At 42.7% G+C, this 27,651-nt stretch overlaps 2 protein-coding genes across 3 annotated transcripts; one reads left to right on the forward strand and one right to left on the reverse strand.

The window, feature by feature from the left end:
- LOC138953193 (carbohydrate sulfotransferase 11-like) lies at positions 1 to 27,651 on the forward strand. Of its 2 annotated transcripts, XM_070324988.1 has the most exons (7): positions 1 to 352; positions 10,308 to 10,455; positions 11,104 to 11,168; positions 11,640 to 11,741; positions 14,215 to 14,800; positions 26,274 to 26,428; positions 27,189 to 27,651. In XM_070324988.1, exons 2-7 carry the CDS (start codon positions 10,356 to 10,358, stop codon positions 27,513 to 27,515), a joined length of 1,335 nt encoding a protein of 444 aa, XP_070181089.1. In that variant the 5' UTR covers positions 1 to 352; positions 10,308 to 10,355; the 3' UTR covers positions 27,516 to 27,651. The 2 variants fall into 2 exon arrangements, with proteins under 2 accessions (XP_070181089.1, XP_070181090.1); XM_070324989.1 differs by lacking the exons at positions 1 to 352; positions 11,104 to 11,168 and having other exon boundaries at positions 10,318 to 10,455.
- LOC138953191 (uncharacterized) lies at positions 18,413 to 19,911 on the reverse strand. Its single transcript, XM_070324986.1, has 3 exons — positions 19,655 to 19,911; positions 19,213 to 19,303; positions 18,413 to 18,871 (listed from the first exon to the last, which is right to left on the reverse strand). Exons 1-3 carry the CDS (start codon positions 19,702 to 19,704, stop codon positions 18,569 to 18,571), a joined length of 444 nt encoding a protein of 147 aa, XP_070181087.1. The 5' UTR covers positions 19,705 to 19,911; the 3' UTR covers positions 18,413 to 18,568.

The following is a 27,651-nucleotide window of genomic DNA, read 5'->3' on the forward strand; positions in this document are numbered from 1 at the left end:
GTGTGTGCTGTGGATACCACGAGACGACAGTGAGCTTTGACGCTGCCACCGCACAAAGCCGTGTCTCTCTAGTGAGCGTTTCATGAAGTATTTACGTACCTGATGTGCAAAAGTGTGACCGCGCTATTATCTTTCGTTCACTGCTTGTTGTGTCAATAATTGATGATGGATGATGCACGAGAGAGATCTATGCGGAACACAAACGATAGAAAACTGAAGTCGCTGTGATGATAAAACACTAAACCAGTGGTGCATGTATTTTAACAAGGTCGTGAAATCAGCACGGCAAATACACACTGCCGGAGAGAACACTGCTTGAGGGTCACCATTGGTGTTGTCTTTTCTCACCCAGGTGAGTTTACGTGTCAATCTTTGTGCTCATTTGTTTGCGAGATTCTTTCACATTGCGTTGATTTTCAAGCGTCAATAAGTTAATCTTATGGTGTACGTGTTTTCTTTTTGCATTTTGTTGTTGTTTTTCTCGTTTATCACTGTTTTCGTGCTTTTGTGATTTTACCTGTGTAGGAATTTAAAATTGTGTCGTGAAGTAGTCTCTCATCGGGCAAGAGCTCGATGAAGATATTTGTGTTGGTGGTATGCCTATACGCCATTACCCTTAAACACACACTACAGACAAGAAGTTAGCAGCTTTGTGGACTGGTGCGACGAGAATTACCTGGACTTGAACACAGGAAAAACTAAAGAAATGATCTTTGACACTAGAAGAAAAAAGGTAGCACACAAGCCTATCGTGATAGCTGGTGTTGAAGTCGAACAGGTTGAAAGCTATCGCTACCTAGGTGTAGTGATCGACAACAAGCTGTCTTGGCATGCCAACACTGACCAAATCTTGAAGAAAGCGCACACGCGCATGTACTGTCTAAGGAAGCTTAGATCGTTCTCTGTTCGTAATGACATCCTGCAGATGTTCTATCTGTCCACTGTTGGTAGCGTGTTGACATATGCATGTGTGTGCTGGGGGGGTAACCTTAGTAAACAGGATAGTGACAGGCTAGAAAAGCTAGTCAAGAAGGCTGGATCTGTTGTAGGCAGGAAACAAGAGACCATTGAATCAGTTTGCCAGAGACGACTGACTGACCGACTGACCTCAATTTTGGCTGACGAGACACACCCACTGAAACCTGAATTTGACTCTCGACGCATTGACAGGAGTGGTAGACTGAGGGCTATGGTTGCTAGAACGTCACGTTTCCGCAATTCTTTTGTTCCCAGAGCTATCCATGCTTTCAACCAATCACATGTTAGAGGCCTCTATCATGTTTCTCTGTCATAATTATTACTGTACTCTGTTGCTGGGTTATCTGTAATGTATGTATTTTTAGTAACTGTATTATCGTAGTTCAAATGTGCGGTGTTCTAGTCGACATGTGGTGCTTTGTATACCTTGTGTGTGCGTGGATGTGGAGGTGGACTCTCGGACGTCTTTTTGTTATTGGAATTATGGTTTTTGTTAAATTGTATTGCTGTTGCTGTTGTTGTTGTGTAAGTGAGTTGTGTGTTGGCAGACTTGACTTGACGGATGACTGTTTGCGTTAGTGAGACTGTGATCATACTCATAATAATCATATTCACTTATTTTCTTATGATGTTTTTGTTTTTTATTATGCATTCTTATTCTTTTGATTGGAAAAGAGTATTGTTACAATGTAGTTTCCATATGGATTAATAAATTTGAGTTGAGTTGAGTTGAGTTGAGTAAACAGGAAAATGCATTTTATCTTTCCTTATTCGTCTTGCCCACATAGCAAGCCATTGCTCCTAAATTGACACTGTAATCTCTTCCAGCCCTAGCTAACATAACGGGTAAGATCAATTATTCGGTGTTTTTTTCTGTTACGATTGCCGAGCTCGATAAATTGAAGAATGAAAGCCCCACACGGACTAGTATCACAAAGGCATCGTCTCTTACACGTTGTTGAATAAAGAAGGAGATTCACATCCCTTTTTGAAGCATTTTTGAGAAACCACTCAGCTTTTAACTGTTCAACAAATTTTAAGATCTATACATAACAAATTGTTGCCAGTCTATAGAACTTGCTCTAGTGTTCGATTTGCCCATGTGTTTTTGGGCACACATTCGAATGGATTTTATATTTCAAAGCTCAGCTTCATTTTCAAGTCGTACCGATGCATGTTTCAGCATTGTACAAGTGTTTCGCAATGACAGTTTGCAGCACCTGTCAAATATATTTCGTCTTTATCACGAAACCATTATTGAAAACTTTCCTTTCTTAGTCAGGGGCGGATCACATGGGGGGGGGGGGGGGGGGGGTCACAATTTCTTTTAGATGCAGATTGTTGCAAAGCGCCCGAACTTCCTTGGGGGGTCAGGGGGCATATGCCTCCCAGAAAATGTTGATAAAAACAAGGAACATGGAGAAATCTGGTGCAATCTGAGCCATGAAACTTCCCCTTTTACACCTTCCAAAAGTTAAGTTAAGTAGACTAATTTGGATCAAAACAAGGAAATTGGCCGATCTAGTGCAACCTGATCCAATAAATTACCTAACCACATTCCAAAACCGTCATTTAGAAGACAAAAGCCGGATACTAGGGGGGTTCGGGGAAATAATCGATAATTTTTCTTGCGCGTCCCCGTCTCCAGCAAATGTAAACCTGCACTTGAATCTGCCTCAAATTTAGGCACCTGTTGCCTCAACCATATTTTGCTTAGCATGCAAAGTCACGATGTTTTAACCTAAAACCCTGAATTCATATGAATATTTGTTTAGTTCTTTCGGAAAGGTTACGTAATACGACACGCTTAGTATGTATACATTCGCAAAAAGCAACACAGATTTTGGTCAGCCTATTGGTCATAACTTCTGAAATTTCCAAAGCAAATCATTGAGAACTTGAGCATATATGGCTCTTTGAGTGAAAGACCCCCTCAAAAATGGCCGCAAAACGTGCCTTTTTTGGCCTCTGAAACTGTTGACACCTACCGCCTTTGACAAAAGGCTACATAAGGACTAGAGAAGTAAGGTGCATAAAACAACATGTTCTGAACCTCCAGAAGCCCCAAAATGCAAACACGACTGTCATTTCTCCTGCTGTTTTCGTTTCTTCTCTTTACGCATTCTTCAACGCTTAAAATACTTAAAACGGCATCCCAGACGACAGTACTGTTTCCATACGCGAATTTAGCTGCCCTTGGAAAATGGCTCCCTTACGAGGCCCGTTGGTCTGAATCTACACTAATCGCCATATAAAAAACTAAACACATACATTTAGCTGTAGAACTTTGTGATGCGGCCAGATATAGTAAAACCAAGTATATTGCCAGAAACGTAATGTATTCCCCTACCGTTTGAAACAAAGAGTTTTATTTTTCATCAATTAGTTTTTATGCAGTGTACTGGAGACACCCCCCAAAATCAAATTCGCAAAAGTAAATCTGCAGACACTAAAATACACAAAAAATCAAAATAAGAAAGAGTGACCCCGTTTTTGATCGCAAATGGAAGAACAACTCATTTTCTACCCACACAAGTTGATGTGGTTCAGCTGTTGTGCATAGCAGTGATGTTTTGCCATTTTGAAGAAGACTGGTGTCAGCCTCGTCAGAAGCCGTAAAAGGCTTGTTTTCACGTCATTTTGTGTGTGATATGCACGGCTCAAAAACCCGTAGTTTGTAGTTTTTACATTTAGTCAAGTTTTGACTAAATGTTTTAACATAGAGGGGGAATCGAGACGAGGGTCGTGGTGTATGTGTGTGTGTGTGTGTGTGTGTGTGTGTGTGTGTGTGTGTGTGTGTGTGTGTGTGTGTGTGTGTGTGTGTGTGTGTGTGTGTCTGTGCGTGTGTGTGTGTAGAGCGATTCACTGAGACCAAACTACTGGACCGATCTTTATGAAATTTGACATGAGAGTCCCTGGGAATGATATCCCCATACGTTTTTTTCTTTTTTTTTCGATGAATACTTTTGATGACGTCATATCCGGCTTTTTGTAAAAGTTGAGGCGGCACTGTCACACCCTCATTTTTCAATCAAATTGATTGAAATTTGTGTAAAGCAATTTTCGACAAAGGTCGGACTTCGGTATTGCATTTCAGCTTGGTGGCTTAAAAATTAATTAATGACTTTGGTCATTAAAAATCTGAAAATTGTAATAAATTTTTTTTATATAAAACGATCCAAATTTACGTTCATCTTATTTTACATCATTTCCTGATTCCAAAAACATATACATATGTTATATTTTGATTAAAAACAAGCTCTGAAAATTAAAAATATAAAAATTATGATCAAAATTAAATTTCCGAAATCGATTTAAAAACAATTTCATCTTATTCCTTGTCGGTTTCTGATTCCAAAAACATATAGATATGATATGTTTGGATTAAAAACACGCTCAGAAAGTTAAAACGAAGAGAGGTACAGAAAAGCGTGCTATGCAGCACAGCGAAACCACTACCGCGCTGAACAGGCTCGTCAGTTTCACTCCGTTATGCACAAGCGGCGGACTACGGTCATTGTGAAAAAATGCAGTGCGTTCAGTTTCATTCTGTGAGTTCCACAGCTTGACTAAATGTAGTAATTTCGCCTTACGCGACTTGGTTTTTTTATACGATTTCAGAACAAATGTATCCATTGAAATACAAATTACTCGCAGAAAACATGTGCCGGCACAGTACAAATATTTGTTTTTAATCTTCAATGTTTACATTGTGCATTCAAATGTCAATTGCCTGCCCTCGGCTTCATAATTGCCTTTGGCATGTTTGATCTCTGATCTGTGTGTTTCGGACCCTTCACGTTGCATCTCCTATCAATGGTATCAGGTTTCACGAATAAATGACAAAACATGCCATTACTCCAGGAGAATGCGCGGCTACAAAATTGTGCGGTGAACGAATTCACGAGCATATACAGGTTTTTTTCTGCATGTAATGTGGATATTTTAGTCTGGCTCCCCCTTTGTACTACGTTTTGACGAGTACAAATAAGTTCTACGTCACTCCCCAATACCTTTTGACCAGAGATATTACCTATTTACTAAGTGGCCTGCCATTTATTGATGTTACTGTTCAAAGATTTGGTCTCCAGTTGATACGTGCGCGGCGTTTTCGTTAGCTTTCACCGCCCTCAGTGTGTGTGTGTGTGTGTGTGTGTGTGTGTGTGTGTGTGTGTGTGTGTGTGTGTGTGTGTGTGTGTGTGTGTTTGTGTGTGCGTGCGTGCGTGCGTGCGTGCGTGCGTGTGTGTTATTGTCTGTTTTTCTGTCTGTGCCTATGTGCTTTGCCTTTTGCAGTGCCTGTGTTTTTCTGTGTTTGTGTTAATGTTTGTTTGTGAATTGATCTGTCTGTGTCAGTGTCGAATGTACATGCGTGACAAACACTCTTGAGCACGTAACACGAAGCTCCAGTGTGATTCTTTGTTGTGAAGAGTGCAGCTGTTGATTGGATCTCACTTACTAACCTATCTTTTACTTATTTTACTTATTTGCTTGTGCATTTACGTGTGTCCTTGCTGAATTACTTACTCGTCACTTGCGCATTTTTTTGTTTGTTGGCTTTTTTTTTTTCTTTTTTCTCTGCGTGTATTCATGGCGATGGTGTGCGTGGTACTGTGATCCGTTAAAGTGCGCTGTCTCGCTCAGTACCGCCGACTTCAGCACTAGAGGTTTCTGTCGGGGTTACCCCACCCTTAGCTCCTGGTCAGGGACCTTACCTGGGAGCACAGGTAGCAGGGGTTTTAACGCGCCTCTTACCCGCGTGATGAACCCGTATGAGCACATAGGGTATTTACTAGTCAACAGTGCCACCTGTTAACCACCCCGCTCTGATAGGAACACCGCCAGTTGGTCCAGGACAGCTTATTCGTCCGGGCAAGCCCGACTTATATCGCTGCAATCCCTTATATCTAAGGGACACCCCCTATCCGCCACCTGGGGACCCGCCGGGTTGGGGATGGTCGCCCCGCCACCTAATTGGAGATAGCCTGACCCCGGTGTTTGTTGGCTGAATAGGGCCTTTTACACCAAGGCTATTCTAGGCGACCTTGACCTTGGCCCGCTGTGCCTCGGGCAAAGTCAGCCACTTTTGCGCGTGGTTTGAATTGTGGAGCTGTACGATGGTGCACAAACATTGCTGTTATGGCGTGTGTGGAAGTGATTTAAGACACCGTGAGAGATCACACATGGTCGGTGTTGGATGGGTACCGTTTTCCAAACCCTCTAGAGATTTAGAAAAGTGCCGAAAATGGATTAAACTATGTGGAAGAACGATCGAGAGGTTCAACATCGAAAAAGTCAACAAAGACACCTACATTTGCACAAAACACTTCGTCGGGGGGCACTTGAAAATGACATGCTGCTTTTCTTCATAAGTATAAATGGAACAAAAAAGATTGTACCATGCTTTGACTTTATGTGCTGAGAGAGGAAGAAATGGTTTTAATGTAGCTTTTTCATATCCCCATAAACCAAAGTGTGATACTGCAGCTAGTTAGCAAAACAATTTCATTGAAAAACTAGACAGCAAGTGACACATAGTCTACAAACCAATGAACACGAAGGCATTTAAGAAACAGGATCATTCTTTTAATCTTGTCTAAAATTTTGAACATGAATCTCACTGCAAAAACACAATCTGACAGAAGTGGCAGAAAAACAAAACTACTTCAGCATACAAATGGCCCAAAGAATATGGTCTGAAATCAGACAAAAAGCATGACAGCTCGGTGCTTGCAGTTGCATACAACAAGAACACAAAAATGAAAAAAAATGGTCAAACTGAACTATGTGTCGTTCAAAGGAAAAATGGTTTGCCTCAAGGAAAAAGACTTGAGAGACATCACATAACTGTACAAGCTCACAAGAACTATTGGTTGTAATCATGAGTATGACTAGACTGAAATGATAAATAATGTGCATCACAGTACTATTCAAGCACTAAAAAGTGCCTCCCACTAGCTTGTCACCAAATAAACAAAGTAGGTTGTAACAAAATTGCAGATTAATAAAAAAAATAGTTCAATCAATAGTATATGTCACACCTGACATTAAACTAGTGATTTCCATCACTATCCTTTTCAGGCATTAAAAATAGTTCAAAGCACCTAGCCCCACATAGAAGTAAGAGGCTCATTCACAAGCTAGTTAAAAGCTTTTCATTCTTTTGTTTTTCTCAAAAGAAAATTCATAGTATGACAACAGTATTCACAGCAGGCAGTTTTAAATCATGCAAGGGCATTCTCCAGGTGTGTTCTGTTCACGAAATACATTGTAATTTTAAACAGAGACAATTTTCAGTTCACGCGTGAAGATGATTTTACTGACCAAGTTTCTCCCCATATATTTCATAACCCTGCAGGTGAAAATGGGAATACCAGCACAGAATGATTGTCAGTGAAAATTTAATACCAACACTTCAAACTACATCACTCATCATAAAACAGAAACTGTGACTCCAGAGTGGATTTAAATGAAAATCAAAAAGTGGAAAAACTCATACTCTGATAATTGTTGTCCAAGTGTTTCAAACTACATCACTCATCATAACTTGAACAGAAGCTGTGACTTGGATTTAAATGAAAATCAAAACGCGGAAAAACTCATACTCTGATAATTGTTGTCCAAGTGTTTCAAACTACATCACTCATCATAAAACAGAAGCTGTGACTTGGATTTAAATGAAAATCAAAACGCGGAAAAACTCATACTCTGATAATTGTTGTCCAAGTGTTTCAAACTACATCACTCATCATAAAACAGAAGCTGTGACTTGGATTTAAATGAAAATCAAAACGCGGAAAAACTCATACTCTAATAATTGTTGTCTAAGTGTTTGTGTGGTTAAAAAAAACCAAATGTACCTGATCATGAATGAAATCAGAGCAACCCATATGATCATTAACCATTCACTGCCACTGGTCCATACGTATACTCTTCAGTTTCAAAAAGGAGATGGGTATTGAAGAGGCAGTGCTACTGTTAGTGATTCAAAGTGCCATACATCCCATCCTAGTGCTGTGAAATGGGGATTTATTCAATATTTCATGGAAGCTAACTAATATTTGCATGTATGCATGCAAACATACTGTGACAGTACTAATACAGTAAAAGCATTATTGAGGGTGAACAGCCTGCTTTACTTGGTTTCAGTGAGGAGTAACAATACTAACAATAACAATATGAATAATAACATGCCTATGTTGTGAAATGTAAGTACTTGCCACCCCCCCCCCCCCCCCGGACACTGGCAAAATCCCAGCAGAATGTCCCCATCTTCGCTGACGATTATGCACAGTTTATATGAGGAAGTGTGCAGGTAGGTTGTCTGCCTCTGTGTCGGTTTTACCTCCGCGGTGTAGACGAAAAACTTTTCCACTTCTGCACATGTATGTATCTCAAGTTGAGCACATGGCCATAAAAAAGGCGATATATCTTCAAAGGATTTGTAAGCTTTCGCCTTCTTCTGGTCGAAATCGTTCTTTTTCTCAATCAGATAGTTCAGGATGTCAACAACACCGATCCTGGGTGCGTTTGATGGGTCACTTTTTTCTTCGGATGTAAAAGGATCGCGTGGTGGAAATCCGATCTGTCGAAGTTTTTCGGAAAGTTTTTCTTGCACGTCCTGTCTTGTAAAATCCGGATCGATCGGTAGTTCCAACTGCTGTGCAGTTTTCACAAGTTGCAGCAGACCATCTCGTCTGTATCCAGTAACAGTATCGACAGCGAGTTTGCCCGTATCCAAGGGGAGTAACTCGAAATGACTCAGCGCGCGGTCAGCTGTAAAAGGCCCTATTACTGTATCGTTTAATTACTTTTATAGGCTTATGCTATGTTTATTTATTTATTCATTTATTTATTTTAAATTCTGTACCTTATGCACATGGTATTTATTAGTCTTACTTTATTATGATTGCCTATTCACTTATCTATTTTACTCACTTCTGTTCTGAAATTTACACCGGTGGAAAGTTTGGCTCGCCCGTCTTTTTCGCGTACATCGGACCTTAATTGTATTCCTGAAGTTGGTTTGGCCACGGCAGTGTTAAGTTGGACAATGCTCTGTAAGGTCTTCGAACGCGGGGAGGAGGAGAGGAGACACTCTGACCCCCTTTTTTTTTAGGATGTGTCGTTCGCCAATATCTCACAGAGATACAATTAAAGGCAAATTGGATTACTTTTCTGTGGCTGATTTGCTATTGCAGATTTGTACATAAGTTTCAGTCAACGCAACTCAGTGTGCGACCGGTAGTGTCGGTGATGTATTCAAAGTCTGTAACCGCCCGACACTGCATGCATGGCAATGTTCCTTGTTTTTATAAGAACAGAAACATTTTGAGTCTTGAGTCTTGAAGAAATTAACTGTGCAATAAATTCCAACTTTGCAGGCTATAGGTATGTGTCATTGTGGAAGGATGCTGCTATTTCACGTAAAAGCCTGAATAGTTCTATAATGATTCATAAGATGTTTTACACGCAAAGGAAGGTATATTTAAATATGCATCTTCCAATACTGACTGGGCGGCACTGCTTTGGCCTTCATAGGCACGGTATACGTATGCTATGTCACCGCACTTAAAAGGTTGAACAAAGTTGAATATTTGGGCCTGTTAAGAGACGGTTTTTTTTGTTGAACCTATTTTTGTATTTAGCTCGAATACGAAGATTGCACTAGTTTGCTGTTTGCAAGATAATTCCTTAAGGAATATATATTGCCCTGGGTGAAATGGTAAACAGCAATCAGAAACAGCAAACAGAGACGATGTGTTCCGCTTTGAAACGATCGCAAATATTTTCAGTTAGCTGGATTTGAAGTATAGATTTTCCTTCCTGGAAATGTACACAAAAGTGGTTCCATTTAAAACTTTATTATTGATTTTTGAATTAAAAAAAGTATTGATCTTGTGCTAAAAATATCCTTTTATGCAAATTAGGTTCATTGTTCACATGTTACCGAGACAGCGCTGTGTGTGTGTGTGTGTGTGTGTGTGTGTGTGTGTGTGTGTGTGTGTGTGTGTGTGTGTGTGTGAACGCACGCGTAAGTGTGTGTATGTACGCACGCGTAAGTGTGTGTGTGTGTGTGTGTGTGTGTGTGTGTGTGTGTGTGTGAACGCACGCGTAAGTGTGTGTGTGTGTGTGTGTGTGTGTGTGTGTGTGTGTGCGCGCGAGCGCGCATGAGAGCGTGCGAGGAAGAGTACCAGCATGCCTGTGAGTGCTAGTGTTCCAGCGTGCTTGTGTGTGTGCGTATTGGACCATATACATGTAAACGCAAACCTCACTGCCTCCGTGTGTCTAGCGCATGTCTTTATCCGTAAAAAAATTGTTGTGATTTGCAGACACCCGTCAAGGGACGAGCTCTAAAGGAAATTACCGACGTTAGAAACATGGCTTTTGGAAGGAGGACCTTTGGCATAATATTTGTTCTTCTCTTGGCGACAACTCTGCTGCTTCTGTTATCATTTCACACAACCAGCCGTTACTATGGTGAGTACAAGAGCTCTTGAATTGAGTAAACAGGCCTGTCACATGTCCTAGTTAAACTATTATACTGTTTCTTGCTTGCCCAGAAGTTAGTACCTGCATGTTTTTGAATGTACCCGAATGCTGTAAATTCGTAATGTTTCTTTGAAACATAACAAAAGAGAACAATTAAATATTGAATTTAGTAAATTGTACATTTAGACGAAGACATTAGGGAGGAATTCTAATTATGTTGTGCCTAACTATTCTGTGAGGTTATTCCCTTTTTGAAGAACATGTGTGTAAGATTATGTGTGTTTTCCCTTTTATCTATTAGCTTGATTTGTTTTTTTATGTTCTATATAAAGTGGCGTGTTATTAGCTGGAACTTACCTGGACACCGACTAAACAAAACGCAACTTCTTAGCCCTCTCTTCCAAAAGGAAATCTCTCTGATGCCAAAAGCGAAACAGAGTTCGACAAGACGTCACTTTTTCTGCATAAATGTCTGGCGAGGAACTGATGAATAACTTTGAAAACAAAGTATGTCTCGTTTACTTCGTCATGTCAGTAAGACCACCAGCAAGTTGTGCATGTATCGGTATCATACACCATTAAACATGAGAGCGTGAATGTGTGACTGATTGTACCTTAACGTTGCTTTAATGACAGGAAAAAGCCAAGTTGTGAAGGGTTTGCAGGCTTTTATTTCAAACAGCCAACGTGAACTGCAACAGGTAACTCGGAATTCTGTTCACTGACGGTAAAAAGAAGAAGAAAAAAGAATATTTTGTATTTTGGTATCCATTCATGCCTTAATTATCTCTTTTTGTCTCTCTATGTAAATGTGTGTGCGTGTGTGTGTGTGTGTGTGTGTGTGTGTGTGTGTGTGTGTGTGTGTGTGTGTGTGTGTGTGTGTGTGTGCGCGCACGCGAGTGTGTAAGAAAGAAAGAAAGAGAGAGTAAGAGAGAGAAAGACAAAAAGACATATACACACACAAATACGCAGACAGACACACACGCACAGACACACACACACGGCAGACACACACACATACAGCCACATAGACATATAGACGCATAGACAGGCAGGCTCACAGGGACAGGGAGGGATATTTTCACGCGCACTCTTTCAACATCTTACAGTTCTTTGAATTGCGTAAACATGAAGAAGAATCCTTTAACTTGCACACTGAGGGTTTTTTCCAGCCTAACTATGCGACCTTGATGGAGGCACGAAGAGACCTTGTTACAAACACGTGTACACAACATCAGGACCATTTCTTCAAAACTGCAAAAGACGTCAATATCGTGAGTGTTTTTGTGTGTGTACTGTATTTAATACAAAACGCAGGATTGTCAACACAAGTCAGACAGAAACATAAGTATGTCGAAGCTGGAAACATATCATTGTCAAATAACGTTAGAATTTAAACGGCTCTTTACAGGTAATTCTGTAACTTTAATGGAATCTTAAATGACTTGTTATGCTTACAAGAGCAGGTTCTGCAGATTTAGAGGCTTAGATAGCAGTAGAAAACTGTTCCTGACTTTACAACGTTAAAGTTCAACATAACACTGAGTTCTTATGTTTTCAACTTTCATAATCCAACGGTGGAAACATACAAAACATGAGATGGGCTAATCTAGTGACATACCCTTTCCATAGCAAGTTACCAACACCAGGACACTTACTGACGTTTTTATGCTCTAATGCAAAGTGAATTCTTGTTCTTCTGTTATTGATTTTCTTGTTCTTGATTTTGTTCTGATCAAAGGTTGAGTCGCTAAAATCGCAGATTTAATACAACTCTGTTCTATCTAATAAAAAATCAGTAGGTTGAATACAAATATTCCCTCTCTGCTAACAGGATAGTACAACGATTCAATCATTGCCTCGCTTGTGTCAATTTGGACAATTTGTCAGATCAGTTTATTTTCTGTATTATAAGTGTTTGTCTGCCTGTCCGTTTAAAAGACCGCTGGGCCGAAGATTAAAGGCACAGTAAGCCTCCCGTAAACCATCACAGATACTGTCAGGCTTTTACACACAGTACAAACACCCTTCCATTTGAACGCTCACCAAACGGGAACATCCTAGGTGCCCTACGTAAAGAGCGAGCAATTTTCAAAGAATTTATTTTTGCGTGGTTTATCTTACCCCTGAGCCATCGTGAACCCGTGTGATCCAGTTTCCCTTTTTCACAATGCAGTCGTCAGTTTGTAATTTGAATGGGGCTCGCTGTGAGCTTATCTGCAATAGCACGTTATGTACCTCTGACTTTTCACGAAAAAAACGAATGTGATTCATAAGAACTCTAGCGATGGCTTTTGACTGCCTATAAACCGTCGTCTGCTACGAAAATCACGACCTTGCGTGACCCTGCTTTCGGGCTTTTCAAACTTTCAAAACTTCGAATTGTACTGATCTTGTCTTGATGAAAAAAGAATTCTTTTATGATTTAAGAATGTTTGTGTAACAAGCTGAGAATTTATTATTTAGATTTTAAAAGTTAGGTCTAGCGCCAAAACGCACCACGGTCCGAATCATTCTGATAATCATCGCTCCACGGCTATCGCCAGTTGAAGGGAAGTAACTCATTTTTGACCTGAGTTCAGGATGGGTCCGATTGAGATGGAGACAATCCGAAAAATTATTTCTTTGAAAATTGCTCGCTCTTTACGTAGGGCACCTAGGATGTTCCCGTTCGGTGAGTGTTCAAATGGAAGCGTGTTTGTACTGTGTGTAAAAGCCTGACAGTATATGTGATGGTTTACGGGAGGCATACTGTCCGGGCGTGATTTCCGGTATCATAACAGCCGTCCAGCACCAAAACGAGGCGCCATTGTTGTAGCAGCCCAAGTCCACGAAAATAAATTCTTTGAAAATTTCTCACGCTCGACAGAAAGCAGCCAGGATGTTCCCGTTCGGTGAGCGTTCAAATGGAAGTATGCTTGTACTGTATGTAGACGCTCGGGGAGCTCTGTGATGGTTTACGGGAGGCTTACTGTGCCTTTAAGTGAATGTAACGTTTTGTTTTGTCACAAATTAAACTTTGCAATAACATTATTTTCTTGTTTGTTTGGTTTTGATTTCTGAATTTTGGAACGATGTCAGTCTCTTTGTTTTTTTGGATATCTCTAATTGCAGTTTGAGTACAACTATACCCTCTCAGCTAACAGCATATAGTACAACCATCCCCTTTCTAATTGCAGGTTGAGTACAACTATACCCTCTCAGCTAACAGCATAAAGTACAACCATTCTCTCTCTAATTGCAGGTTGAGTATAACTGTACCCTCTCAACTAACAGCATATAGTACAACCATTCTCTCTCTAATTGCAGCCGGTTGAGTACAACTATACCCTCTCAGCTAAAAGTAAAACCGTTCCCCCTCTAAGTGCAGGAACGTTGAATTTTGGAACGTTGTCAGTCTCTTTGTTTTTTGGATATCTCTAATTGCAGTTTGCGTACAACTATACCCTCTCAGCTAACAGCATATAGTACAACCATTCTCTCTCTAATTGCAGGTTGAGTACAACTATACCCTCTCAGCTAACAGTAAAACCGTTCCCCCTCTAATTGCAGGTTGAGTACAACTATACCCTCTCAACTAACAGCATATAGGACAACCATTCCCTCTCTAATTGTAAGTTAAGTACAACTATACCCTCTCAACTAACAGCATATAGGACAACCATTCCCTCTCTTATTGTAAGTTAAGTACAACTATACCCTCTCAACTAACAGCATATAGGACAACCATTCCCTCTCTAATTGCAGGTTGAGTACAACTACATGGTAGACGAGAGTCGTAACCTGCTGGTGTGCCTGATCAACAAGATCGCCAGTAGCTTCTGGATGCGAATCTTCTACGTGCTGAACCACGCGCGTCACCCTGGCTTCTTCAATCTTTCCAGCGAGGACATCCACGCGGGCGTCACCAACAAGTTCGCCGTGTTCCAAGGGCAGCCTTTCATCCGGAGAGCTCACTGGCTGCTGATGTCCAAGCGCTTCATGTTCGTTCGCGACCCTTACGAGAGGCTCTTCTCCGGCTGGGCGGACAAGTTCTTTGTGCCTTTCGGCCTTCCTCCGTTCCTCGACGCGGTGGTCAAGAAACTAGGCGGGAAGAACGCAGCAGCTCCAAAGGATGCCCGCTACGTCAAAAGGTGCGGCTTGGCCAAAGGCGTCTCTTTCACGGACCTTGTGCGGTTTCTGGTGGACAGTCATCCTAACGCCATCAACGAGCACTTCAGGTCGTACTCCCACCAGTGCTTCCCGTGTCACGTGCATTACGACTTTATCGGCAAGATGGAGACCTTCGACCAGGACGTCGCCTTCATCCTGCGTTCCGTCAACGTTGATCCAAGTGAGCGTACACACACGCGTACACATACGCGTACGCACATGCACGTGTGTTTGCATTGATGCAAATGTACAGATACATTACGTACGTACACATATAAAAAGGAATCCCACATTCACACACACACACACACACACACACACACACACACACACACACACACACACACACACACACACACACACACACACACACACACACACACAAACATGCTCCATCGTGCATTTGTCGTAGAAGGAGCGCAAAACAGTTTTGCTATTAGCTAAAAGCAATGGTGTTTGCTGTGCGTGTGTTTAAAATCCACCTATGTTGGTGGATTTTAAACACACCCACCGCACACACAATTGCACTTAGCATGTATTTGTTAACAAGAGTAAATCACATTGCTCGTCTCCGCGTGAAAATCGAGTGTTCTACTTAGTTTGCTTTTTGTTGGAAACATTTGCCTCATTACCTTTTGGCTATTGGCCAAAATTTCGTGTTTTAAGGCTCTCTTTGGTGTAGATCAAATTGTAGATTAAAAATAAAATTTTTACTTCTAACATTCGTCAACAAAAATCAAGTTGTACACACACAATTACTTCCAATCTGCATGAAATAGGATATAGGATGCGAACAGTGTCGCAGAAAAAGACAAACACAGTCAAATACCGTGTATACTTATTAATACACCGAACTCACCCCAAAAAAGCCAGAAGCAAAGATGGACAGGAAAACAATGAACAGCAGACATTACGGATTGCCCGAGAACATCAACGTTAAGGCTGGAGTATACACCTGAGGCCATTATTTCAAAGTGGTTAGGCAGTTTTAAAGGTTTGTTTTTATGTTAGTTCAGTGTTTATCAGGAAAAAACAAAATGAATAGAGCTTGTCGCGCAAAATTTTGAGATAACGACTGAAGTTTGGCAATCAGATGATCAAAAACTTCAGAACAGAAATAGGGAAGCAAAAAAGAACACCCAACAGAGTGTTTTAACTGGTGAATTAAAAAAAAAACCTTTTGTACTCATTTTTTAAGCTGAATTTAAAGCTTGGAAGACAGAAACAAATAAATTAAAAGTGCTAAAGTGGTTACAGTGTTCAGAAATAGTGTTAGATACCAAGTTGAGTTATCCCTCTTCATCACAGTTAAAAGAAACGCACCTCTTGTCGCGCAAAATCTTGAACTGTGATGCTTTTACTACCCCCACCCCCTACCCATTCTTTAGAAAAGAGTGCATATTATCTTCCAAATAGAAAGGCAAGGTAATCAGATGATCAAAAACTTCAGAACAGAAATAGGGAAGCAAAAAAGAACACCCAACAGAGTTATTTAACTGTTGAATTCAGAAAAAACACACTTGTTTACTCATTTTGTAAGCTGAATTCAAAACTTGGATGACAGAAAAAAATAAATTAAAAGTGCTAAAGTGGTTACAGTGTTCAGAAATAGTGTTAGATACCAAGTTCAGTTATCCCTCTTCATCACAGTTAAAAGAAACACACCTCTTGTCGCGCAAAATCTTGAACTTTGATGCTTTTACTACCCCCACCCCCTACCTATTTTTCAGAAAAGAAAGCATATTATCTTACAAATAGGAAAGCAAGGTAATCAGATGATCAAAAACTTAAGATAAAATAATAGGGAAGCAAAATAGAATATCCAACATAGTGATTTAACCTTCACCGGGCTTCCTGGGTACTACAGGACCCAGAGGCACATAAAAATGACCATAACTCCAGTGCTAATACGAATTTGTTAATGAAATTTGGTGTATTCTTCGGCCACCTGCATGGCTTCCTATGACCCAAATTTTAAGTCAATCGGTCAAATTAGAAAACAATCAGCAATGACGTCGTTTGATATACCCGATTCTGGTTTCCTGGGTCCTACAGGACCCATACGTTTCAAAGAGGGATGGAGGTGTTTATACCGATTCGGATGATGTGGGTAACACAGGACCCACACTTTTTAAGCGCAGCAGTGATAAAGGGATATTCCCATGACGTTGACCGCCCAAGCCTCCGGGTCCGGTACCGGAGACACGAAGACTGGGAGACGCCGAGAGAACCGGGTGGCGAACAGATCCAAGAGGGGTTTGTCCACCTGCGTCCAAAGACGCCGCAGTGCCTGGTGCGCGATAGTCCACTCCGAGTGCAGTACCTGCGATGAGCGACTGAGCGAATCTGCCAAGATGTTCAGGCACCCCGGAAGGTACTTCGCTGAGATCACTATCCCCTGATGGAACGCCCAAGTGAGAATCTCGCATGCTCTGTTGGACAGAACTAGCGAGCGCGTGCCCCCTGCTTGTTCAGGTACACGGCCACAGTGGTGTTGTCCGTGTGGATCAACACCTGCTTGCCTCGCAGAGAGGCGACAAACTCCAGAAGCCCGAGGCGCACTGCTTCCAATTCCAGAATGTTGATGTGCAACAACTTCTGAGCCTGGTCCCAAAGACCGGAAGCTGTGTTCTCCTCCAGATGAGCTCCCCAACCCTGAAGAGAAGCATCGGTAAAGAGATGCAACTCCGGAAGGGGCAGTGAAATCGGAACGCCCTGAGTCAGCCAGGCCGAATCCAACCACTGCCTCGTTGACTCCAGGAACCATCCCTGAAGGGGAAGAGACAAATTCCAACCTTGAGAGGCTGGATCCCAGGCAGAGTTCAGAAACGCCTGAAACGGGCGTTTGTGAACTCTGCCCAGCGGAATCAGGGTAGACATCGACTCCATCTGGCCCTGGAGTGAAGCCAATACCCTGACTGGCGCGTGGCGGAGGCTCGACAGGGACCTGACCAGATCCTGTAGCTTGTCTATCCTCCGCTGGGCGGGACAAACAGTCCAAGCTCGGGTGTCGAACACCATGCCCAGATACGTAAACTGCTGAGAGGGAACCAAGTCGGACTTCCCTTGGTTCACGGAGAAACCTAAGTCTCTCGCAGTCTGCAAGACTATCCGGGTGTGCTGATCGCACAGGGACTCTAGCTGATTCAGGACCAACCAGTCGTCCAGATAAACTCTGAGACGAATCCCTTGCTGCCGCACTAAAGCGCAAAGCTGGCGCACTATCATGGTGAAGATCCAAGGCGCTAACGAGAGCCCGAACGGCAGCGCCCTGAACTGGAACACCCTGTCGCCCCACAGGAACCGCAGCCACTTTCGATCTGACCTGTGCATCAGAATATGGAAGTATGCGTCTGTCAGGTCGATGGAAGTGACCCAGTCCAACGGACGAAGGGCCTCCCTGACAGACGCTGGAGTCTCCATCATGAACGGAACCTTCCGGAGAAAGCCGTTCAAGGGAGACAGATCCAACACCGGTCGCCAACCCCCTGACGCTTTCGGGACGACAAACAGTCTCCCGTAAAACCCCGGGGATCGACGATCGATGACCTCCTCTATCGCATGCTTCTGCAAAAGCAGCAGCACCTCCGCCTGATCGGCGGGAAACCTGAAACTGGGTGTTGTTCTGGTTAAAGGAGCCTTGTCCTCTAACCAGAGCAACCGGAACCCCGATCGAACCACTCCCATAACCCAAGGGCTGCTCGCGAGAGACAACCAAGCTGGAACGGCCCTTGAGAGGCCGCCCGCTACCAAAGGGGTAGGGGCTAGAGGAGTGGTTGGATCGGGGAGCCTTCATTGGGGGTTAGGTTTACCACCTGACCCCTTCTTCCCGAAGGAAGGCTTCTTATTATAGGGGCGAGAACGGCTGCCACCCCTATGCGACCGCGTCTTTTGCCCAGAGCCACGAAAAGACGAAGACTGCGTGGAACCGCCTTTCTTCTGACCCTGCTTAAGGGCAAGCTCTGAAAGCTAACCCATCCTGTCCCCCACCGTCCGCAACCGCCTGAGCGGAAGCGTAGGCAGGAAACGGATTGCCGTTACCACCTACGACCGGAACTCCCGTAGGATGCGAACCGGAAGTCGATGGTAACGATTTGAAAGTGCCACGATCCCTCGAAAGAAATCCTGTGGCCGGAAATCCCTTTGACGAAGCAGTAGAACCCATGGACGAGGGGCCGGGCGAATCGGCCCCAGCGACGCGGGTGGGATACACCAGTGTCCTCTTTCCAGACGTCGACAGTTTCCCAACGTACTGTATAAAAAAAATCACAGTAATTTCAGTTACGAGTCAGAAAACTCACTCTCTCTCTCTCTTTCTCTCTCTCTCTGGTGTGTGTGTGTGTGTGTGTGTGTGTGTGTGTGTGTGTGTGTGTGTGTGTGTGTGTGTGTGTGTGTGTGCAACATATCAAGTATCATTGCAATGAGAACTTATTTGGTATACAGTGTGAATATCAAAATGACCACATGATAATCTACGTTTTTGCACACATTCTTTGTCTCCAATTAGAAGGCCAGATATCGAATAAATAAACACTTCTGTGCCATCAACAAACAGTACACTTTGTATAAATGAAAACAGTAAAACTAACTTACTATGAGGCTGCTCCACATTGACCTGTACACATCCTGCCTGGTGGAACCCACGTGGTGCAGGATATGCACCATCCCCTTTGGCACGTCCGCGCTACAGACACAAAGGATGTAAAATATTGGTGAAATCAGAACTAACATTAGGGTGAAAATGGTGTTAACTCACTAGGACGTTGTATTCACCATGCATCACTGATCATCACTGTACATCTACAAAGTAGTCTATAAAACACAAGACAGTACGCGCAGCACGTTGATATTTTTTTTTTCGAGCTCAGCTAAATAACTGAAGCACATGGGAATCTCATTATCACACCCAAATGAATAAATAGTTCCAAGTACACAAAGAGATCATGTTCTGACTTGTTGAAAGTACTTTATTACAGTGCCGTTCATTTTCTAGTACCAACGAAGTTTAGACAACAAAGGATTTAAAATGGCTTACCCAACATTTCTGAAAGCTTCCTCGAGGTTTGCCTTGCTTGCTGATGCCATTTTGTCAATGTGTCACGATGATCAGTACTCACGGAAACAAACGAATTACATCGCCAAGACAAATAACTCTGTGCAACCTTCTTTAAAAAGTATGGGTCCTGTGGTACCCACATCATCCGAATCAGTATAAACAGTTTTATCCTTCTTTGAAAAATATGGGTCCTGTGGGACCCAGGATGCCATAATCGGGGTATCAAACACGAAGCCCGGTGAATTAAAAAAACACCTTTTTTTTCTCATTTTTTGAAGCTGAATTAGAAGTTTGGAATTCCTCCGAAGGCGGCGTATGGCTGCCTAAATGGCAGGATAAAAACGATCATACACGTAAAAATCCACTCGTGCTAAAAACATGAGTGAACGTGGGAGTCTAAGCCCATGAACGAAGAAGAAGAGGAGGAGAAGAAGAAGAAGTTTGGAAGACAGAAAAAATAAATTAAAAGTGCTAAAGTGGTTACAGTGGTTACAGTGTTCAGAAATAGTGTTAGATACCAAGTTGAGTTGTCGCTCTTTATCACAGTTAAAAGAAACACACCTCTTGTCGCGCACAATCTTGAACTGTGATCCTTTTACTACCCCCGCCCCCTACCCATTTTCTGTCAGTCCAAGGATTGCTTAGTCCATTAAAAACAAACAGACTAGGATTTAGCGCACCCATTTTAAGAAAAAGTTAACATGATAATTGATATATATCAGACTTTTTTTTATGCAATTACTACTGAAGATTCCAGACCAGGTAAAACAATCATTTTATATTCTTTGTCACATTTTTTACTTTTTTTTATATAAATTTATCTATAGCGAGTCTTGTCTCTTTATGTCATTTAGTTATTTTGAAGAATTCTATCCTGGCAAAAAAAATTAAAAAGCACTAGTTATATCCCTTCAACTATAAACACCATAACCGCCATTCATTACACCTACCTACCCTCTTTTGTTTACCCATGTTATTAGAAACAGACAATTTATTTTTTATTGGCCTAAAGATCTTGAAACATTTGTTTTAATAGAGAAATAACAAGTACAGCCCTTAGCTGTGTCACTCGAATTTCTTTGTCAGGCTGAAACTTAGCTGTTGCGTTGAAGTCTGCTGTGTGTGTCTGGGTCCAAAGCAACTTTCACATTCTCATAGATCTACACATTCTCATCTACACACTCACGTTACTCACACAATTATACAATTCTACCCACAGAGGCGTTCGGGGATGGGGGTCTCGCACTCGGGCGAATCACACCACAAAATACAAAGTATAACGTACACAGATTTTTCTATTGAACCAAAAGGCAAATTAAATCATGAATAAATCAATCAAGCAAAACTTCCACACAATGACACATTCACTCTCGGTTCACACTGCGCTCTGGGCATGCACACTTGGCAGCACGTATACGTTCCGACGCCGTTTGTCTTCCTGCAAGTCCAGCACAGGCACACGATTGTCCAAGAATCACAATAATCCTCGTGAATGTCACAGCAGGCATAGTAAGGTTACGTAGAAAAGTCCAAAAGGGTGCGTTAATGGTGGTAATCCGGCACACACACACCGGGCACACACACACACACACTGACACACACACACACACACACACACACACACTCCGGTTTGGTAAGTTACCTGATAAATAATGTAGCCTGTAGATTTAACGTGGAGACTGATCAGACAGGAAGAGTAATACTTTCACATTTCCGATGTTCAGCGATAAACTTGTTTTCTTCGAGAGTTCGATCTTCGTGCGATTCTGGCGCGTTGTCACCAAGAACGTTAAAAAAACACAGGATATCATCATGATGCCTCTCAGTCTACAAAAACCAGATCTAGGAACTCTTCATCTAAAGTCAGTCAGTATTAACCTCCTCAACACAATCCTCATCTTGTCCCATAGTGATTTCTGCCGCCAAAGAATATGTGGTTCTCAACTCAAAAGACCGATTTGTCGTCTTCCGGCATTGCGAAGATTCTTACAAAGATAAATGGAAAAGAGCAGCAGAAGCAGATAGTACTGTCAGGTGATTTCAACTGTCCTGACATAAATTGGGAACACGGTATGGTGAAGCCGGGTGCACCAGATAAAGAAACTCAACAGAAGCTCATAGATATAGCAACAGAAGCCCACATCACTCAAGTCCATGACAAACCAACGAGGCAAGATAACATCCTAGACCTCATATTCTTGTCAAACCCGTCGCTGCTAAAATTCTGCACTTCGATTCCTGGAATCTCAGACCATGAAGCAGCCGTAGCTGATCTAGACACACGACCGCAGAGGACTAGAGAAAAACCAAGAAAATGTCAGCTGTTCTCGAAGGCAAATTGGGAAGACATAAATACAGCCTTAAAACCACTGAAGGATAAAATGACCGCCATGAAAGAACAAGGCTCGCACGTAAATGAAATGTGGGAAGTCTTTAAGTCTACGATCAAAACAGCAGTTGAGATGTTTGTACCGTCAGTCCAGCACCGCATGAAAAATGACCTACCTTGGATAGACAAGAACATCTGGAAACTCCTCAAAAGGAAAAAAAGACTCCACAAGAAGGCAAAGAAAAGTAAAAATTGGTCAAACTACAGATATTGCCAAAAAGAATGCAGACGTACAATTAGGAAAGCGGAACAAAAATATGTGAACAACATCATTGAGACAGGAATGAGAGACAACAACAACAGCAAGCCCTTCTGGAGGTATGTCCGCGCCAGAAAACAAGACAATATTGGCGTAGCACCTCTAAAAGAGGGAACGAGACTAGTCACCGACAGTCTGTCAAAAGCAAAAATCCTCCTACAACAGTTCCGCTCGGTATTCACAAGAGAAGACGGATCGCCTCCCCCACAAATGCATAGTCCCCAACAGCCTCACATCTCCGACCTTGTCATCACGGAAGAAGGGGTTGCCAAATTATTAAGAAACCTAAACCCTTCAAAAGCTTGCGGCCCAGATGAAATTTCCAGTAAGGTCCTGAAAAACTGTGCCGACATCCTCGCGGCACCTCTAACCTGCATATATAGACACTCTATGGAAACAGGACACCTGCCCGCAGACTGGCTAACTGCCAACGTAGCCTGCGTTTTCAAAAAGGGAGATAAAAACAGAGCTGAAAACTACCGACCGGTGTCCCTAACATCCGTTGCATGCAAGCTGCTTGAACACATTATCAGCCACCACATCCATCTTCACCTGGAGAAATACAAAATCCTTACGGACAGAAACCATGGGTTTAGATCAGGCTTCTCCTGTGAAACGCAGCTATTGACGACCATGAACGACTTGCAGAAAACAAACAATGCTGGAGTGCAGAGCGACATTATTATCCTCGACTTCAGCAAGGCGTTTGACACGGTCCCCCACTCCAAGCTCCTCCACAAATTGGAACACTACGGCATCAAGGGACCCATACACGATTGGATCACAAGATTCCTGTGCAATAGAACCATGAAAGTCATCCTGGAGGGAGAACACTCAGAGGGAGCAACCGTCGACTCAGGAGTACCACAGGGCACTGTCCTAGGCCCATTGCTTTTTCTGTGCCATGTGAATGACCTTCCTGAGCAAGTGAATTCAACAGTACGATTATTCGCTGACGACTGCCTGTTATACCGAGAAATCCACTCGTTCCAGGACCACATCACCCTTCAAGAGGACCTTGAAAAACTAGAAGTATGGGCCAATCAATGGGGCATGCGATTCAACGCCAAAAAGTGCTTTGTCCTCCCCACTAAGAAAAACACAACGTACATCTACGAACTCAACAAGGAAATCCTACGGCACGTCGACCAAAGCCCATATCTAGGGATCGAGATCTCAGCAGACCTCAAATGGTCTAAGCACATCGCAACCATATGCAAGAAGGCGGGATCCAAGCTGGGATTTCTGCGAAGAAACTTGGGAAGTTGCCCCCCAGAACTGCGACGAATGGCATACATCTCCCTCATAAGGTCCACCCTCGACTATGGAGCAACAGTGTGGGATCCACACCTAGTCGATGACAAAACAAAACTTGAGCGGATTCAGAAACAAGCGGCAAGATTCATAAAGCGCGACTACCATTCCCAAGACCCAGGATGTGTAACAAAGATGCTACGGGACCTAAATCTACCATCTCTACAAGAGCGCAGAAAACAACAGCGACTCACCACTCTCTTCAAAATCATTGAGGGACATACCCCAGCAATACCTCCAGAAAACTTCCTGAAACCAATAGATAAAGAGAAGAGGAAAATACGGGCCAACACCTTTCCCGATTGCGTAGCAAGTAACATCGTCACCAAGTACTCTTACAACAACACCCGTGGCTACATCATTCCAGACGCCAGCACAGAGCAGTATCGACGCTCCTTTTTCGTGCAGACGGTTGCTGAGTGGAATGCACTAGACGAGCAGGTGGTCCAGGCAAAATCTGTTGCTGCTTTCTCAACAGCAATAAGCAGAGGTGCCACAAGCGGCCCTCTGCTCTAAAATCTAGAGAATCACTTTTAAACCAGCTTTTAAACATTTTAAATTAGGGAAGCTAAAATAAGAGGACTGGGGTCGGCGTGTATGTTGGGTGCTTTACGTCCCTCGTTACCCCCCAGCTCCTCAAACACCCAAACAATGATAGGAAATTGTATAGGTTATGGGGTGTCCTAAACTAGGGGTTACTTGAAGTAACATGTTAGATGTTTTTATGAGGACACACAGAAATTGATAGGTCCTTAGTTTGTTTTTAACGTATAGGCGGTGCGCTCTCACCCCCGTCGCGCAAATAACCTAAAAAGGTTCCAAGCGGCGTAAAATTCCTGATTCCTGATTCCTGATTCCTGATCTACCCCAACTTCGTGCATTGATCTGAGCAATAAAATGTAGATGCGATAATCTGCAAACATCTCTTCAACACAATCTGCATCTTGTCCCATCGTGATTTCTGTCGGCAAAGAACATGTGGTTCTCAACTCACAAGACCAATTTGTCATCTTCCAGTGTGAAATTCTGATCTGTCCCAAGTACGTGCAATAAAATGTAGAAGCGATAATCTGAAAAAATTCTTTTCGCGTGAACGCTGCCAAGTTGTCATCAGTCCAATGTCTTTTATCCAGAGCAGGGACGAACACACTTTTTCATCAGCAGTTTGTTATGTTTATCCGCAGACTGCTTTCCATTACTTGTCCGTTTTAGATTGACTCGTATGGTTCTTCAGCCAGGCAAGAAGTGCTTGTTTACAGTCGGTGACACGTTCTCACGCACGACATGTCGTAAATGCAAGTTCTAACGATTGTTTGTTACTGCACTGATAGAGAATGTCGATAGTTGTAAACTTCTGACATTTCCTAATGTTTATTTCATTATTTTGCATACGGATATGGCTAATAAGTGGATAATCTGTTACGACACGAAACGCGTTCTAAATCCGGGAAGGGAGGCTACTCCAGCGTACTTTCAGGTGTGTTCTAATACCTTAACACGATGTTTTAATTTGTCAAAGATTGCAAAAGGCAAGCACAACGTAAAATGATTATCAATCAAGGCAAAGAGTAACTATCCTACAGACGCCAGTATAGGGGCCCTCCGTTCAACTTGCACGAACATTTTCACCGCCACAGATTTGCGGAGGCTTTCACTGGGAGTAATAGCATCCTTATACTTGGACACATACTGAAAATCAACAGTCTGTCTGCTTTCTGCGCAGAGTGTAAATTTTGTGCTGAATTAATTACGCAAATTGGCACATATGTGACCCTCCACCACGAAATGAGTCGCATGTCACCTCGCGCGGTTCTGCGCTAGGCTTAATATAAGTCCGGGGAGTGTCTGGTAACAGTGTGAAGGTCCCCTTAGTCACAGGCTTATAACTCAAACAGTTTTCGCTCTTTTCTAAAACGGTTTTCACCACTGGATAGAGCATAAACAACTCTTTAGGAAAAGTTAAAAATTTGAAAATCATGCAAAGGTGACATGCGACTCATTCCGTTGTGGAGGGTCACATATGTGTACTTTCGAATAGAATTCAGAATAACATTCCTCCTGTGCCGCGCAAGAAGCTGACTGACTGACTGACTATTAGGGTTTAACGTACTCTTAGGTTATAACTAATGGACGCGCAAGAAGCAGCCAGGCTGGTGATTTTGTGTATGTGCTCAAGTGGACGGATGTCCCATGTCAACGATTGGACAGATCTGAGATGGCGAGCAGAATCCTTTGAACGGGAACAGCTCTATGCCTTCACATGGATAGTCTTCATCTCTAGACGGTTCTTCTTTGTTTTGTTTTTGTTTTTTGAAGCACGAAGAGTTAACAAAAAACACAGACTCACGCATTCCAAAGGTTTGTGTGGAGGAGAAAATCCAAGGGTTGCCTGTTGCAAGGATACAAGACATGAAGCTCTGGTACCAAAATCGTTTTTTTCTTTGATGATATTTTTGTTTCCATGCGGGTGTGCTTTCGCGCGCGCGGTGTGTGTATGTGTGTGTGTGTGTGTGTGTGTGTGTGTGTGTGGGTGTGTGTGTGTGTGTGTGTGTGTGCGTGTGTGTGTGTGTGTGTGTGTGTGTGTCAATGTTTTGATATTTCTAACAATCACGTTTGCTTCGTTCGGCTTTCCGTAGATAACGTGTACAACGTATCTGGTGATGGAGCCTTTGAGGAGAAAAACGCGCTGAACTTCATGAATGGTGTTGTGGAGCGAGCGTTCGGGCGATGGCACGCCAACTGTTCCACAACGCTATACAACATGATGCGGAGAATCTGGGTTGCTTTCAAGGTGAGTACTAGCATACGCAATGGATCACACACACACACACACACACACACACACACACACACACACACACACACACACACACACACACACACACACACACACACACACACACACACACACACACACACACACACACACACACACCAGATACACACACACCAGATACACACACACACACACACATACACACACACCACACACACACACACACACAGATACTCACACACATATACTCACACACACTCACACACACACTCACACACACACTCACACACACTCACACACACACACAGATACTCACACACACTCACACACACACACTCACACACCCAGGTACACACGCACACACACACACACCGACACACACACACACACACACGAACACACACACACCCGCCTTGGAGGAAGGCTTTGGAGGAGTTGTAGCTTGAAAGTCAAGAAAAAATACAGAACAAGAAAGGTTAGTGATTGGAATATTTAATCAAAGACTAAAAATTAGAAATTGATTCCTAAGTCGACCTTCATGTCTTGTTGTAGGGAAATGACATAAACAAACCAATGAAACAACATTAAGAAAAGACTTGAGCTCATTGGTGCGTGGGGTGTGAACTGACAGATAAGAATTTGAATCATTGTCGTTGCCGTTGTTGTTGTTGTTGTTGTTGTTGTTGTTATACATTTTTGCTACAGATCTTTGTAGTTGTAGTATTTGGTAATACAGATGCTAGAACCTTTTTTGGACTCGTTTTTCTTCTACAAGGTACGAGGCTACGTGTCCTTGAACTTGACCTTCCCCTTGTCCATGGTCGAAGCAAGGAGCACATCCGTGGCCGCCTTCAAAGCCATAGCAACCAAAGCGTACAGGGACACACCAGACCATGCAGCAACCAAGAAACAGCGTCGTCAAGCCTTCCTGGAAGCCTATTACAGTTTGCCGCGACCTCTTCTCAAAAAGCTTGAGGCTTACGTGGCTGATGACTGCAAGTTGTTCGGTTACGAGTGTGATATTGAGAGCAGGTTTAACCTTTCCGACAAACCACCGACAGAAATGTTTCATTTCGACAAACTCATGTTTTCTGAAGATTGAGGCTGGCCTAGCTGACTTGTTCCTGCCATGACAAGAAAAGGTTCATTTTGACTGGTGTTTTCAAAAAGGCTGTACTTTCAAAAACTGGTGTTTCCATTTCGTGTTGTGTTGTGAATAATATAAGATAAGATAATTG

The sequence above is a fragment of the Littorina saxatilis genome, linkage group LG17 (assembly GCF_037325665.1).
Source record: "Littorina saxatilis isolate snail1 linkage group LG17, US_GU_Lsax_2.0, whole genome shotgun sequence".
In the NCBI taxonomy this organism is placed as follows: domain Eukaryota; kingdom Metazoa; phylum Mollusca; class Gastropoda; order Littorinimorpha; family Littorinidae; genus Littorina; species Littorina saxatilis.

Excerpts from the sequence above, each read along its gene's own strand:
- LOC138953193 (XM_070324988.1), top strand. The coding sequence starts at position 10,356 with ATGGCTTTTGGAAGGAGGACCTTTGGCATAATATTTGTTCTTCTCTTG. Across the intron at positions 14,801-26,273 it reads TTCCGTCAACGTTGATCCAA|ATAACGTGTACAACGTATCT; the intron begins GTGAGCGTACAC and ends GGCTTTCCGTAG. Across the intron at positions 26,429-27,188 it reads GAATCTGGGTTGCTTTCAAG|GTACGAGGCTACGTGTCCTT; the intron begins GTGAGTACTAGC and ends TTCTTCTACAAG.
- LOC138953191 (XM_070324986.1), bottom strand. The coding sequence starts at position 19,704 with ATGGCATCAGCAAGCAAGGCAAACCTCGAGGAAGCTTTCAGAAATGTT. Across the intron at positions 19,304-19,654 it reads GAAGCTTTCAGAAATGTTGG|CGCGGACGTGCCAAAGGGGA; the intron begins GTAAGCCATTTT and ends TTGTGTCTGTAG. Across the intron at positions 18,872-19,212 it reads CAATGTGGAGCAGCCTCATA|TACGTTGGGAAACTGTCGAC; the intron begins GTAAGTTAGTTT and ends TTTTTTATACAG.